At 42.9% G+C, this 13,242-nt stretch overlaps 1 protein-coding gene across 3 annotated transcripts in view; it reads left to right on the top strand.

Annotated features, from left to right (window-relative positions):
- Window positions 1–2,351: 2,351 nt before the first annotated feature.
- The window catches only part of vps8 (VPS8 subunit of CORVET complex), an 88,894-nt gene continuing 78,003 nt past the window's right edge, over window positions 2,352–13,242 (top strand). For all 3 annotated transcript variants that reach the window (XM_085182173.1, XM_085182171.1, XM_085182172.1), the window contains exons 1-2: window positions 2,352–2,504; window positions 6,960–7,028. In XM_085182173.1, the coding sequence (XP_085038299.1) occupies window positions 2,433–2,504; window positions 6,960–7,028 (141 nt within the window). In that variant the 5' untranslated portion in view covers window positions 2,352–2,432. The remainder of the gene's footprint in view (window positions 2,505–6,959; window positions 7,029–13,242) is intronic.

A 13,242-nucleotide genomic window follows, 5' to 3' on the forward strand; every position in this document is an offset into this window, starting at 1 on the left:
ACAGTTACTCATATTTTGTATTTTAAATACGTAACGGCGGTACATGTATTCCGTTACTCCCCAACACTGTTGGTAACCATGTTATCGCTGTGTTTGATTGATCAGCTGATTTGCTGGACCTACAAAGAGTCAGAAAACCTGCTGGTTGGCTGTGAGGCAGACAGAGTAGGACCCAGATACAGACTCAGGAATAAGGGAGGTAAACTTTATGAACTTAAACTGTATATACAATAATTCAGGTCAAAAAACAAGGAACCAAAAATCTACAAATCTTGCAGAAAAACATACTGTGAGGGAGGACGCACCAGTCAGCACAGGGAAGCTGAGGACTTTAATCTTAAGCCCCAACACCCCCGGTACCATGGGGCTCAAGAGGTATGTAACCCCCCGTGACGTCAAGCCTTTTATGCAAATATACTCAGTTTAACCCTGCTGTTACATTTGATTTTGAAGTGTCTGTTGAAACCACACCACCGTTTTGACATTTTTATGTTTTTTATATATTGTGGGCCAGAGTTGCATGGACTCCACACTGGGATGAAGAAAGGCCCGCTGCTGTGTGTGTCCACTGATTTTGCTGCTGCATTTTGTCTTTTAGAAAATAAGGTCACTTCTGCAACCACTCCCTGTTTGTCGTCACAACACATCATATCTGCTACACTGGCAGTGGCCGATGGCAGCGACTAAGACCCACGAATGACTAAGCTGGAGGCTGGCAACAATGGAAGGAGAGGAAACCCAAAGGTGAAGGCTAAACGAGAAGCTCTGACTCAGGTTCAGGTGGGGTGGAGGCGCTGACCTGGTACCTGCTGGTTCGGGTGGTACAGCTGGTGCCAGCTCAGGACCCACTGGTTCTGGAGGAACACAGGAACACAGGAAAGGCAGAATTTACAAGAGACAACCTCAGCAGCTGGGAGTGCTCAGCAGAGCACCCTGTCATGGTCCTGGATCATTGACCGAGTTTTGATTTGCAATTTTGGGTTATTTCTTTGAAAGTACACGATATTTGTGTTCTAGTTTTCTAGTGCTTCTGAGTTTGTTATTTATAATGATAGATTCCTGGTTTGTTTATGTTTGTTCCTTTCATGTCCAGGTTTTTCTGTCTCATTTCTGTGTCCTGTCATCAGTGTCCTCATGTTTGTTTACCCGGTCACGTGCCCATGTCTGTCTGGTTTCTCTGTGTTTTCTCTTTGTAGCACGTCTCTGTATTTTCTGCATGCGGACACTCCCACAGGGCTTAAACAGATATATAAGAATTACTTCTTCTCACTCCTTTTCGAGCACCTGTTGTACTAGAAGACAGTGTTTTCCTTCCTGTATACATGCTCTATTTTGTTTATATGTACGCAAATGCTCGAAATAAATGATCAATGAAAAATACCAAGGGGTGACAGAGAGGTGGACCTGAGCTTGAAGGATAAAGTCTGAAGAAAGAAAATGAGAAACCAGAGAATTACCAGGGACTGCAGGACCAGTTGGAGCAGATGTTGAAGGAAAGTCCCAGTGATAATAGGAACATTATGAGCTATAACTCCCGAAAGTGGAAAAGTTGCTATAGCAGATTCCAGGAACAACGTCAGAGGTCTCTGTCCAGAAGACCAGGATCAGCTAAGATGCACAGATCCCTCAAACTCCCAAGGAGCTTGAGGAACACATACCATCCCCAGGGAGTGAGACAGTGATTTGTATTGTTCTGAGATATTACTATCCTTTATAAAATCTACATATATTTTTTATTTTGAAAAGAATTTATGATTGAGATTCTGATTAAAATACCTCAACAGCAGTATCTGCATCTATTTGTGCTTGTTTCTACAAAGCGGTTGTCTTTCCTTACATCAGTTAGAATTCTTCAATTGCAGGAGAGTTTTAAGCTTCTTGTGCGTGCATTTTGTAATGCATTTTCTTTGAGATTTTTTCTGAAATGCAGAATGTACAAAGCAGAGTTTGAATTCAAGCCAAACCTCATAAGCTTACTGTATTTTTTTAAAACAGAGACAATGATGAAAATATTTTGTGTGAAATATGTTTAGTGTGACTTTTACAGTACAACTAAAGAGTAATTGACACGTATTATACAATATCAATTAATATTTCTTATGATTTGATTGGTAATTACACAAATTTTGTTTTGTTTTTTTAATTGATCATTAAATAGGCTTTATAGCCAGAGTTAATTTAACGAGGAGAATGTCTGTGCATCCTTTTATTTCCACTTGTCCACACAGGGTCACTGGGAGGATTGAGCCTAGTTCACTGCTAGAAGTCACAGTGTATGAGTCCTGCGCTTTTATTGTGAAAGGAAGGACGAAAAAGCCCTTTTCGAGTTCCGATTTGCGTTGTCTACGCATTGTCGCGCATGCGTAGATCAATATACGGAAAGCGCCTCTGTTTTCTGCAGCGGTCCGAGTTTTGTCCATGTAAATAGAGAAATGTCGCATTCCCCGGACTCCCACAGCCTACTCTCTGCCTCTTCCCAGCTTAACCTGATGGAAGTGGACTCGGTGAGAGACTCTTTATTTGTCCTCTTTGCTGTGTGGGGTTAGCGGGAGCATGAACTCCGCTGTGGTGTAGTTCAGCTGACAGCGGTGACGTTTAAAGGTGCATGAAGAGCTAGACTACACCTTGATCTAAGTGTGAAAGAATGACATGCGACTGCAATAAATCACCAACGCGTGGGACTCTCACGTGAAAGGGCAAAAATGCCGTGTTAATAACGATCATTATTATCTTACGATGGCTCAAAATGAGGCCCAGTGGCGCCTGTTTGTTTACACTTTTTGATATTGCCATAATATGATTTAATGTAGTGATGACAGGCCATAGCAGCATTACTGTTTTCAAGGTGAGCTTGGTGAACCCATTTATGACCAAGGCTGTATGTTAAAGTGTGACAGTTGTCATGTGATGCATGCTCAATCATCCAGGTAAGGAAATCCCCAAAAGTTAATGTGTCGTGCACGCTTACAATGAACTGGTTTTACGTCCAGATGAGCAGAATCAACGTTTTGGGATGTAATCAAGTAGTTTTCACTGTGCATCTCACGGGCACAGTTTATCTAAATGAAAACCCGGCAATATCGATCCCCCAGACTGGCAATAAACAAATCAGCTGTGGACATTTATATAAGACAATCATGGAGATCATCCAATTGCAATTTACAATTTCTGATTTTCTCTTTTCCTTACTTTGACCTGGTCCTTTTTGCAGATTCCAGTTTTATTTCTAAGAGCTATAACTGACATTAAATAAAAGCAAAAACAACCCAACAACGTTTCTTCAATGCAAAATATTTGTTATAAAAAGAGAAATAATTTCATGATCTTCTGTCATTGAAACAACTGAAACATGCACTGCTGCTGGAGAGCTACAACAGATGAAGAGAAAACAAGCTGGTGTACACCCTCCCACCTTTACCTCACCAGACAAAAGCAAGTGCAAAGATTTTTGTAACAAAACAAACGTCAAGTGCTTCCATCATTTACCATCAGATGTTTATAACTTCAGCATATAACAGGAAATCAATGCGTCTCCCCAATTGACCTTTAACCTTCTTCAGTCCTCATCACGAGGCTAGCTTAGATGTTGTTAATTTTATCCCCTTTGTTATCATCAGTGTCCATGTTCAGCTGAGTGAACGTGATTTAGTGTCTGATTAGGTTTGTTGTCATTTTTGCACATTTTTGCAGTTGACTTTGTTTCTGCACTCACAGCAAAGAGCTTCCACGCTAACCACACGTTAGCTTGTCCTGTGACTGTGTGAGCGACATTGTGCTGCTGAGCAAGTGCTGTGCATGCTTAAAATCAAATGGTTCATAATAATATATGCGAGGCTGACTGGCCGGTCACTGGTCAGAGCCCAAAACATGGTGAAGATTCATGTCCCCGGCTGATCGGTGCGTCTGTGGTCAGTTTTAAAGTAAACAAAAGATGAGCTGTTGCATTTTTAAATGACATTTTTTACACTCTCAGCATTTGTTTTGTATAAAACAGTGTTCATTGTTCTCTGCAAAAACACCTTCAGTGCACAGATGCATCTTTTTTTAGTTCTTCTAATACATGATCTCAGATTTTCCTAAGATACACTAATTGTCCACTTAATTGGGTACAATTAAGTCCAATTGTTTAACTGCATTTGAATGGGAATTCTTAAATCAGCCAATCACATGGTATGAATTTAGTGCATTAAGCATAATTTCCTGGGTATTTCCCTGGGAGAAAAAGCCTTGCTGTTGTCAGAGGTCAGGGAAGAATGGCGAGTCTGCTTCGTGCTGTTAGGAATGCAAGAAGAAGTCAGTAACCACTTGTTACAACCAAGATATGCACAAGAGCGTCCCTTTATGACAGCACTGATGGCTGCTTCCAGAAGGATAACACATCTCATATCAGCTCAGATATTACGATGAGTTCACTGTACTCAGACGGCCTAAACAGTCACCAGATCCAAATAGAGCAGCTTTGGGATGTGATGGGACATTTGCATTTACTGCACCAGCTCTATCTTGAAATGTTTCCAGCACCTGAATCTGTGTTCAGTGAATCAAGCTGTGTGATTGAATAATGATGAAATGATAGCAAGTTATTAGGGGATTCTGCTAGATTGGCCATTCAGCTGCTGTTTGCTTGAGGAGCAAGACTTTCTAGACAATGTGAGAAAAAAGATGGGTTCTTTTCATTTAATTGCACAAGCTTTTGCCTGCATTAAGAGAAACAAAAAAGATGGCAACTGAAAGAAAAAAGTATCAGAAAATTAATCCATAAATGGAAAAGTAGCTTTTCTTTGTGTTCGCTGCCTCATGAAGCCTGAAACCTCAGTTGGAGTTAGACACTCAGCAGCTTTTTAACCCTTTAAAGCCGGTCAGAGCAGCACGCTCCGTTTTGTGTAACTATTTTTAAATCCCGGTAGCTCTGCAACCACGTAAGCTAGCGCAATAATTTTTTTTGCATATGAAACCGGAGGAGTTGTACTTACATCTTATGCCATCAGCTTGTCCTCGGTCACAGTTTCCTTCCACATATAACTTTGCAAAAACTGCATAAAAAGCGCTTCCAGCAACAAAAACATAATATTCCAGAAACACGCTTTGCCGATCCGATCAGCTGTTCATAACACTTCCTACGTCCATCAGCGAGAACTATCGCATGTCCTCCATGACCTGCCCGAAACCGGAAGTGACGTCATTTTGCAGAAAAGTAGTTTTTTACCGTCAGGGCCTCATGAGCCTATACTGGTGTTTTTAAAAGTTATGTTTGACTTCATGACTTTCTGTGTCGTTTCTGGGATGCTTAGGACTCATATTGCACTGCTGGAAATAGTTTATTTTGATGCATATGCTGCTTTTTTGCAAATTTGCATTATAATATTTATTTTTGTTTTTCCTGCAGTATATAAAAATTGGTGTATCTCAAAAATAAAACTATGAAGACACTCAAAATAAATTTCCTGTGGTGGGAAACTATTTTGTGCAACTTTTTTGTATTTACAGTTTAGAGGGATAAGCCTCTTAAATTTCTCTAACTAGAAATATATGTTAAAAAAGCAAAAACGATTTTCAATTTTTTTGTAGTTTATTGCACTTTTTTGCAATTTATGTAATTACTATGAACTTAATGCAGACATATTATTAAAATCTAGGCTGTAATGGTTGTATTGATGTATAGCAACTTGAAATGCTCCCAAAAATGGCTCCACAGCATGTAAAAATATAATATAAGCTCTGGCGGACTTGGTTCTATGGTAGGTCTTAAAGGGTTAAGGAGTCTTCTGGCTTCATGGGGACATTCAAAGCTCTCTTTTGGATATTGACTGCTTTTTGTTCTGCACTCTGTCAGAATGATTTGCCCCTAATTATGATATTACACAGTGGAATGTGTTTCAGCAATAATTAAAATGTACTTTTCTACTCTGTAGGGTCTCTTTCTTCAACTGAGACATTCCTAACAGGCTTCACACTGTGCTGCTGTCATGTAAAGTAATATTAGTAACATATCCCTGCATTGTAACCTTAGCACGTATTTATGGAAGGCTCTCATAACACAGTAGCTGTAGCTGTCTAATGCTGCCATCTGTTGGTCAGCTGCATCGAAGCATGTGTACACACAGAGTGCAGCACTTCTCCTTTATGTTGGGCTTAAAAAGCAGAGCGTTCAGGATAGAACAGCCGTCGTTACATGTGTCTGTAAACCGCAGCACGATCATCTTTATTAGATGTGACCGAGTGTGAGAACTGGAGCCACACACAGAGTGGACGTTTCATCTGGAGTCTGCAGGAGCACGATCTGCTCAAAAAGTGAAATAGTGTCAAATAATGTTTTTAGGACAGACTCATGATTCTTATAGAGAAGAAATGAAGTCTGTGTTCCTCATGGGCACAAATGCATCAGCTGTTGTCCATAAAATCAACCTTCAGACTCATTAACAACAGTAAATTTACCTGCAGTGAAAACTTTCCTTTAACTTTCCTTGGCTGGATGGATAAGTCTGCAGGTCTTTACACAGCTGATTCATGTGGATTAAGCACCTTTTGCTTTGGCTTCCACAAACAGTCAGACTGTCCTGAACCAGTGCAGTGATTAAAACTTCCACATGCTACTGAAGCTCCAGTTTGTTAAATGGAAATATTGTTAAATTGCAAACATAGCTCGATTCTTTAGACTTCAGGCATCAAATAAACAGCAGCGAACAGTAAATAGCAAAATAAGCTGGTTGGCAAGTTTTTCATGGGCACTACCCACATACTCAACAAATGTATTTTCCTTGCAAAGCAAAGCTTAGTTTGAAGAATGTTCAGTCACAAATTACAATTATATTGATTTTTAAATTGCAGTCATAATTGTGCTGTATGCTCTCTTGTGTTGGTTTGTGCTAACATACATTGTGTACATGAACAGTTAAAGCAGGAAACCGAGACACTAGTGTAGCTTTCTGATCCTGTTTCTGTTTTACTTTTGTTCTCAGATTGATGATAAGGAGTTTGACATTCCACAAGTGGATACACCTCCCACACTGGAAAGCATCCTCAACGAGGTACTCCATGTGAAAGTGTTTATAATCAGCTACAAAGCTTTCTGTGTGTCGTGGTGAGAAAAAGCAAATATATCGTTAAAATGATCAAATGATGACACAAACACATTTAAATCATGTTAAACATCAATATTTGTGTTTTCACGAGTCTCTGGGAATCAAAAATGTTTATTTTTAAATGATTCTTTTTAGGCCTTTTTCTGGCTTTATTGGATAGTTACAGTGAAGACTGACAGGAAAGCAGAGGGAGAGAGTGAGGGGGGGGGGAGACATGTGAACCCTGAGCCCGGGCCCGCCGCTCTCAGCCATATGGTTGCCCGCTCATCCCACTGAGCTAAACCACACCCAAGTGTATGTTTGTTTACAGTGTTCTTCAGTCAGTCCACTCCACAGATCTCCAGCTCAGCCAATCACTGCTCTATCATCAGGTCCCTGCATTGTACTCTAATACAGGAGGCATAATGAGCTGATGACGCCACACCTTGAACCCACTGCTCCTCCCCTTCCCTGCGGCTGAGCCACAAACCACACCCTGTCCCATACCCCCACTTCTGACTTAGGCCGGGGAGCCGTGAAGCCGAGCCTACCTTACCCCATGATCAGCAGTGACTATGTGTACCCCCAGCCTATGGACCAACTGGGTGATCTGGGTGTTGGCATGCTTCATGCGTCATGCGTCATGCTACTGTAGCAGGGTTTGATCTGACCAGATGGTGAAAGAGCGCCCCAGGAGGTAATGGCGAAAGGAATCAACCACCCCCGTCGACCCGGGGAATGGGATACGCATGAAACTGTGAGACCTCGTTCAGGTCTTGTGGTGTTCAACACAGAACCATATAGACCCGTCTTTCTTCACCACAAAAACTGTGGGGCGTGAATCTTCTATTAGTCCCATTTTCAGCACTTCCGCCTATTCCATCTTAACAATTTGTCTTTTGTGTTTAGGTAACTGAAAATTGTGCTCTATGTGAGTGGTACAACCAGGCAGGGTGGAGAACACATCTGCAAAACGCTGTTGCATCGCAGCAACATCCGCCCTCTGGGCCTGTGTGAGATAGTCCTCACGATGGAGGGAGGTGGGAATAGTGAAACATGGCATCCCCGGCCCCAGCTTATCTTTTCCCTTCACCAGGCTCGCCGGAGAAGTGGTTTTAGCCTCTCGCGATGCTTTGAGGAGGTTAAGGTCAACGTCCCCCACCATGGCTCTTTGCCACTTGGCGAGTAACTTTGAGCTAGAGAAAGGGAGCAGTACAGCAATGGTCTGGGCCTCGCCCCTCTGTTGGGTTCCTGTTCCTGGGTCTGGAGGACATTCTCCAATGACAACCTCCCCACTGTGTGTAGCTTTAGTCCAGAACTTATTGAATTTATTTCTTAGGTGGGCTTGGACTTTCCTCCCAGTTTTCTTTAAACACCCCCGCGGCTTCCTGCCATAGAGTAACTCAAAGGGGGAAGGTCCTGGTGTAGCTCCCACAGGGCCAACAGCAGAGGGTCCAGGCAGTGATCCCAAATGCATTCATCCGTGAGAATTGTGGAGTTTTATCCAGCTGCTCCACCAACACATCAGTCTGAGGGTGATAGACGCTGCAAGACACCAACCCACAGCACATTGATTGCTTCATCAAAGGCAGTTTGAAATAATTGGGAGTAGTTTCTGTAGAGATTATGGAAACGAGAGACCTGGTTTAACAAAGTCTGTAAACAGTTAATGCAATTATTTTTTTAAACGATGGAAGGAAAACTGAAAGTCTGCCCGTCAGTTCCATCTTGATTGCTTGATTTAAAACGTATTGTGGACACGTACGTAGGAAAATGACGACAATGGTGTCTGTGTCCAACAACAAAATATACCAAACTGTACCGTTAGTATCTCAGTGCAAGCTTCACGCCTCGTCTTGTGACACAGGTGGTTGTGCAGTATGTGTTTCACATAAATAGGAAACCAAGACGTTTTCCATGTTTTTCTGCACAGTATTTAAGGCTTCAGTCAGATGCTGCAGGACGGTGGATGATGAGTGTTTTGTGTTATTAAACACGTCGTCATGCTGCACTTTCCCACAAATATTTAACGAATGGGTCAACGTGACTGTTCAAGTACGCTTTGAAATTAACCGTGGTAATTATGTAAATGAATAAGAATAAGGAAATCCACGTATTTAATTCCTGTTGGTTACTTGTTATATTATTGTGATTGTAATTAGTTACTTGTGGCTCAAGAGTTGGGAGTTCGCCTTGTAATCAGAAGGTTGCCGGTTCGAGCCCCGGCTTGGAGAGTCTCGGTCGTTGTGTCCTTGGGCAAGACACTTCATCCGTTGCCTACTGGTGGTGGTCAGAGGGCCCGGTGGCGCCAGTGTCCGGCAGCCTCGCCTCTGTCAGTGCGCCCCAGGGTGGCTGTGGCTACAATGTAGCTGCCATCACCAGTGTGTGGATGTGTGTGTGAATGGGTGGATGACTGGTTGTGTAAAGCGCTGTACAAATACAGACCATTTACCATCTTTATTTACTTGTAGATGTAACCTTTAGTTAAAGTTTCCTGGTTTTATGTGTTCGATTCTCAGCTCGGGCTGTAGAGGAAAGCCGTTGTCAGTTGTCCGACCCTTTGACTGATTCCCTCAGCGGTTAAATTGCATGCGTGTCCAACTATACAGCAAAATAAAAGTCAGTAGATTTTAAAGTGGGCGGTCATTAACCAAAGTGTCCTTGGGGTTTGCTGGAAGGCTTGGGGAAGTAAACAGCAGCTAGATAAATGTCCTTTGCCTCAAGCTTACTCAGTCCTACTCTGGCCTGTTACTCAGGCTAATCTTTCCACTTTAATGTGTTATCTTTGTTATCCTGGCACGCCTACCTGTGTGCCAGGATAATAAAGGACAGGCATATGTTGTGACTTAATACTGGTTGGCTAATAACAACTAACAGCTATTAGCTTTTATTGTGTGGATGCTGTTCTGCGTCTGGTGTCAGAGTTTCAGGTGAAAACACTTTCTTTTAGCTGTTTCTTAATTTAAATAGTTTTTTATCAGCTGACTTGTTGCTGTTGCTTGATGGTGTGACAGCTTTGTGATGCAGACACCTGTACTGGACAAATAAGAGGGCTGTTACTGTTACTTTGTGTAGAAAAGGAGTGTCTGTAAATCTGATTACGATTCATTTTTCTTCCACACTGACAGCAGACTACAGTGATTGATGACGAACGGTGTTTGCTTATTCAAAGCGCCCTTGAAAGGACGCCAAAGTAAGCATGTGGGTGCATATAATCTAATCAAAGCAGAGCACATTAGAAATGTGATCTTGGCTACTTACCGGTTAACTCCCTGACCAAAAGTGGCTGCTTAGTGAGAGAAATAAAAATATTCTGCAGGTATAGAGATAAGAAACGCTCTACTTTACCATGTGCTGTGGTTAGTTGTCGTGCCACAGAGAGTTAAGAGCTTAACAAAAGCAGTCACGAGAGCAAATTCTCGTGAAATAACAAATGATCGAAGTTCTCTTTGATTCAGACATAAGTCAGTTTGACATCCTGGCAGGGATCTCCTGTTTCAGACCCACACTGGAGTTTTCCTCGTGGGAACCAGCCTTGCCCGACTTGTGTGACCAGATGGGTGTGCAGTGTTAAAGCTGAGAAACATCTGTATCCCAGCGAGACTGTTTTCTTTTGGATTGGGAATAGTGAAAATGTAACACTCATAAATGCCTTAATCTTACTTCTATGACGTGTTTCGGCTTTTCCGTTTGGGGGTCACCTGACTCTATCTCACCCTATCCATAGCATCCTCTTCTCCCACACCAACCCTCCTCTTCCATTGCCACATCCAGGAACCTTCTCTGTGGTCTTCTTCTTTTCGTCCTTGCTGGCTGCTCTATCTTCGAAGTCCTTTGTCCAGATCCTTTCTCCCTCCTCTGCACGTGTCTAGACCTTGGCTGTGGTGAACCCACTCCTCCTCTTTCCACAGTGTTCATTCTCACATAACGCTTTTCCTTTGCCATCTCCCTCTTTGTTGTACATCTAGCCTCCCAGTCTACTTTGTTCATCTCCATGACTGTTGAACTTTTTCATTGCCTCTTCCTGTGAATGCTTTCCTGTATCACCAAAACTTCATGCTCTCCTTCCTCTGTCCAAGAGGATACACCAGGATTTCCTCAGCACTCCAGTCGTGCTTTCTCAGCTCCTCCCTGAACTTTGTGGAGTATTCCTCCTCCTTCAACCTCCACCATTTAAGTCCTTGCCTCTGCCTTCACTCGCTTTGTCTTCTTAATGTCTCTACAGACTGCCATCTGATAGAGCCTGGCTACAGTCCCCTCTGACACCACCTTACAGTCTCCCATCTCTTTCAGATTGCCCCTTGCCTTGCTATGCTATGTTCCTCATCCTTCTGAAGTATCAGAATCCACCAACATCTGTCCTCCTGCGTTTCTCTCCTTAATACCATACCTACTGAAAACATCTGTTTTCTTCACCTACATGTCCACTGAAGTCTTCTGCAGTCCCCACTCTCTCCCCTGTGGACACTGTGTCCTACGTAATCCATCTTACTCTAGAATGAGTCTTTCTCCTTAAACTGACGTCCAACCTGTGGTTCTTAAACACCGATAACAACATCACCCGTTTGATTTCCAGCTTCAGACTCGGACTGATCCTGTCCTTTCAGAATTAGCCTTCCTCCATTTCTCTTCCTGTCTCCATCACGGTCGAACATTTTTCAGTCCATTGCTCCAGGCCTTCCTTCTCTTCCACCTGGTCTCCTGCACATATATATATCTATCAGCTCCCACCCTTTACCTCTCATACAGCCTACATTTCCAGTCCCTACTCTCACCTTCGCTTTCCTGCCTTTCTTTCTGTTATGCTGTCTGCTCGTACCTTCAACCAGTCCAAGTGACTGATGGACCACAGCTGAATGAAGGTTTGGAAATGTAACTGTTTAAAATGTGGGGAGGGTTAAGCAAAGGGGTGACAGTGGCTGTTTTTTAAGCATTGTAAGAGGTCGGTGCTCAGATGGACGAATGAGAGAAGAGAGCTGAAAATGTAGCAGACAAATTCTTATTCAGTAGGAAAAAGTGTCTAGATGTCCTGTGGGAAGACGAAACGTGTAGACGTGTGAAAACAAAACAGTAAAACAGACATACACGGGGAGTTTCAGGATGGATCGAGGGTGGAAACGCGGTCGAGGGTGGAAACGCGGTCGAGGGTGGTGCCCACTGACTGGGACGAGTGACATGTTTCACTAAATTCAATGACTTGGTCAGCGTTAGAAGAATCATCAATGTGTAACTTAGATTCCCAACCACAGTGAGCTTAAGAAGGGAACATAAAAGCTGATTTGAGAACTTCCACAAGAGGGCAGCGTCCTGAGGTTCGAGCCAAGTCTCTGTCAGGTTTAGTGAATGGACTCAGGCGCAGACCTGCAGAGCAGACAGTTTATTAATACAAACCACCAGAGGGGCTGACGCTGATCGCTCAACCAGCGACGAATAACACAGTGCTGCCATCTTAAATAGGCCTGCGATCACCCAGAGAGGCAGCAGGTGTGGAGATGGCAGGTGCGTGGGCCAGGGGCGGAGCCCATAATGAGCACCGCCCCCGGCAGGTGAGAGAGAGAGAGAGAGGGAGAGAGCAAAAAACACATGTTGCCTCATAGAGGATCAGCTGGTGAGGCACAGGGACAGTCTCAATGAGAACTAAAGTGTCTCATTTTTAAGAGGTAATGAACTCATTTTCATAATAACATAAGGTTCCTTATGTTAGTTATAATTACAGAGATTGGTAGGTTAGTGCTTTATTATGACCACTTTGTCTTAAAGTGTGACCTTGTGTCAGTAACTGGGATAACGACTGAGCATAAAGTAAGGGAAGAGCTGGTGACAGCATTGTGGAGCCAGGACTGTAATGTGCTGTACTGAAAGTGCAGCTGGAAGATGAAACAGAACTATTCCTGACTGCAGCAGCTCGAGAAGAGGAAAATGTGGGATCCAAAGAGTCGGTCACATGGAGCAGTCTGCACAGCTCCTCAGCTGCTAGGACTCGGGTATCTAACCGGCTGACGAGGGCTAATAAAAGTGAAGAATGCTTCCAAAATAGATTATCAGTGTCAATAAATCCTGTAGTGAGTGATGTGCAGGTGTTTGTGAGCCAGGTGTTGAGTTCTGATTTGTTTTGAGAGTTTCAGTCAGGATTCAGTAGCCCCTGGCTTTTGGTTCAGGATTTTCAGTTTTTATTAGAGAT

This window comes from Neolamprologus multifasciatus, chromosome 13 (genome assembly GCF_963576455.1).
Source record: "Neolamprologus multifasciatus chromosome 13, fNeoMul1.2, whole genome shotgun sequence".
NCBI classification, from domain to species: Eukaryota; Metazoa; Chordata; class Actinopteri; order Cichliformes; family Cichlidae; genus Neolamprologus; species Neolamprologus multifasciatus.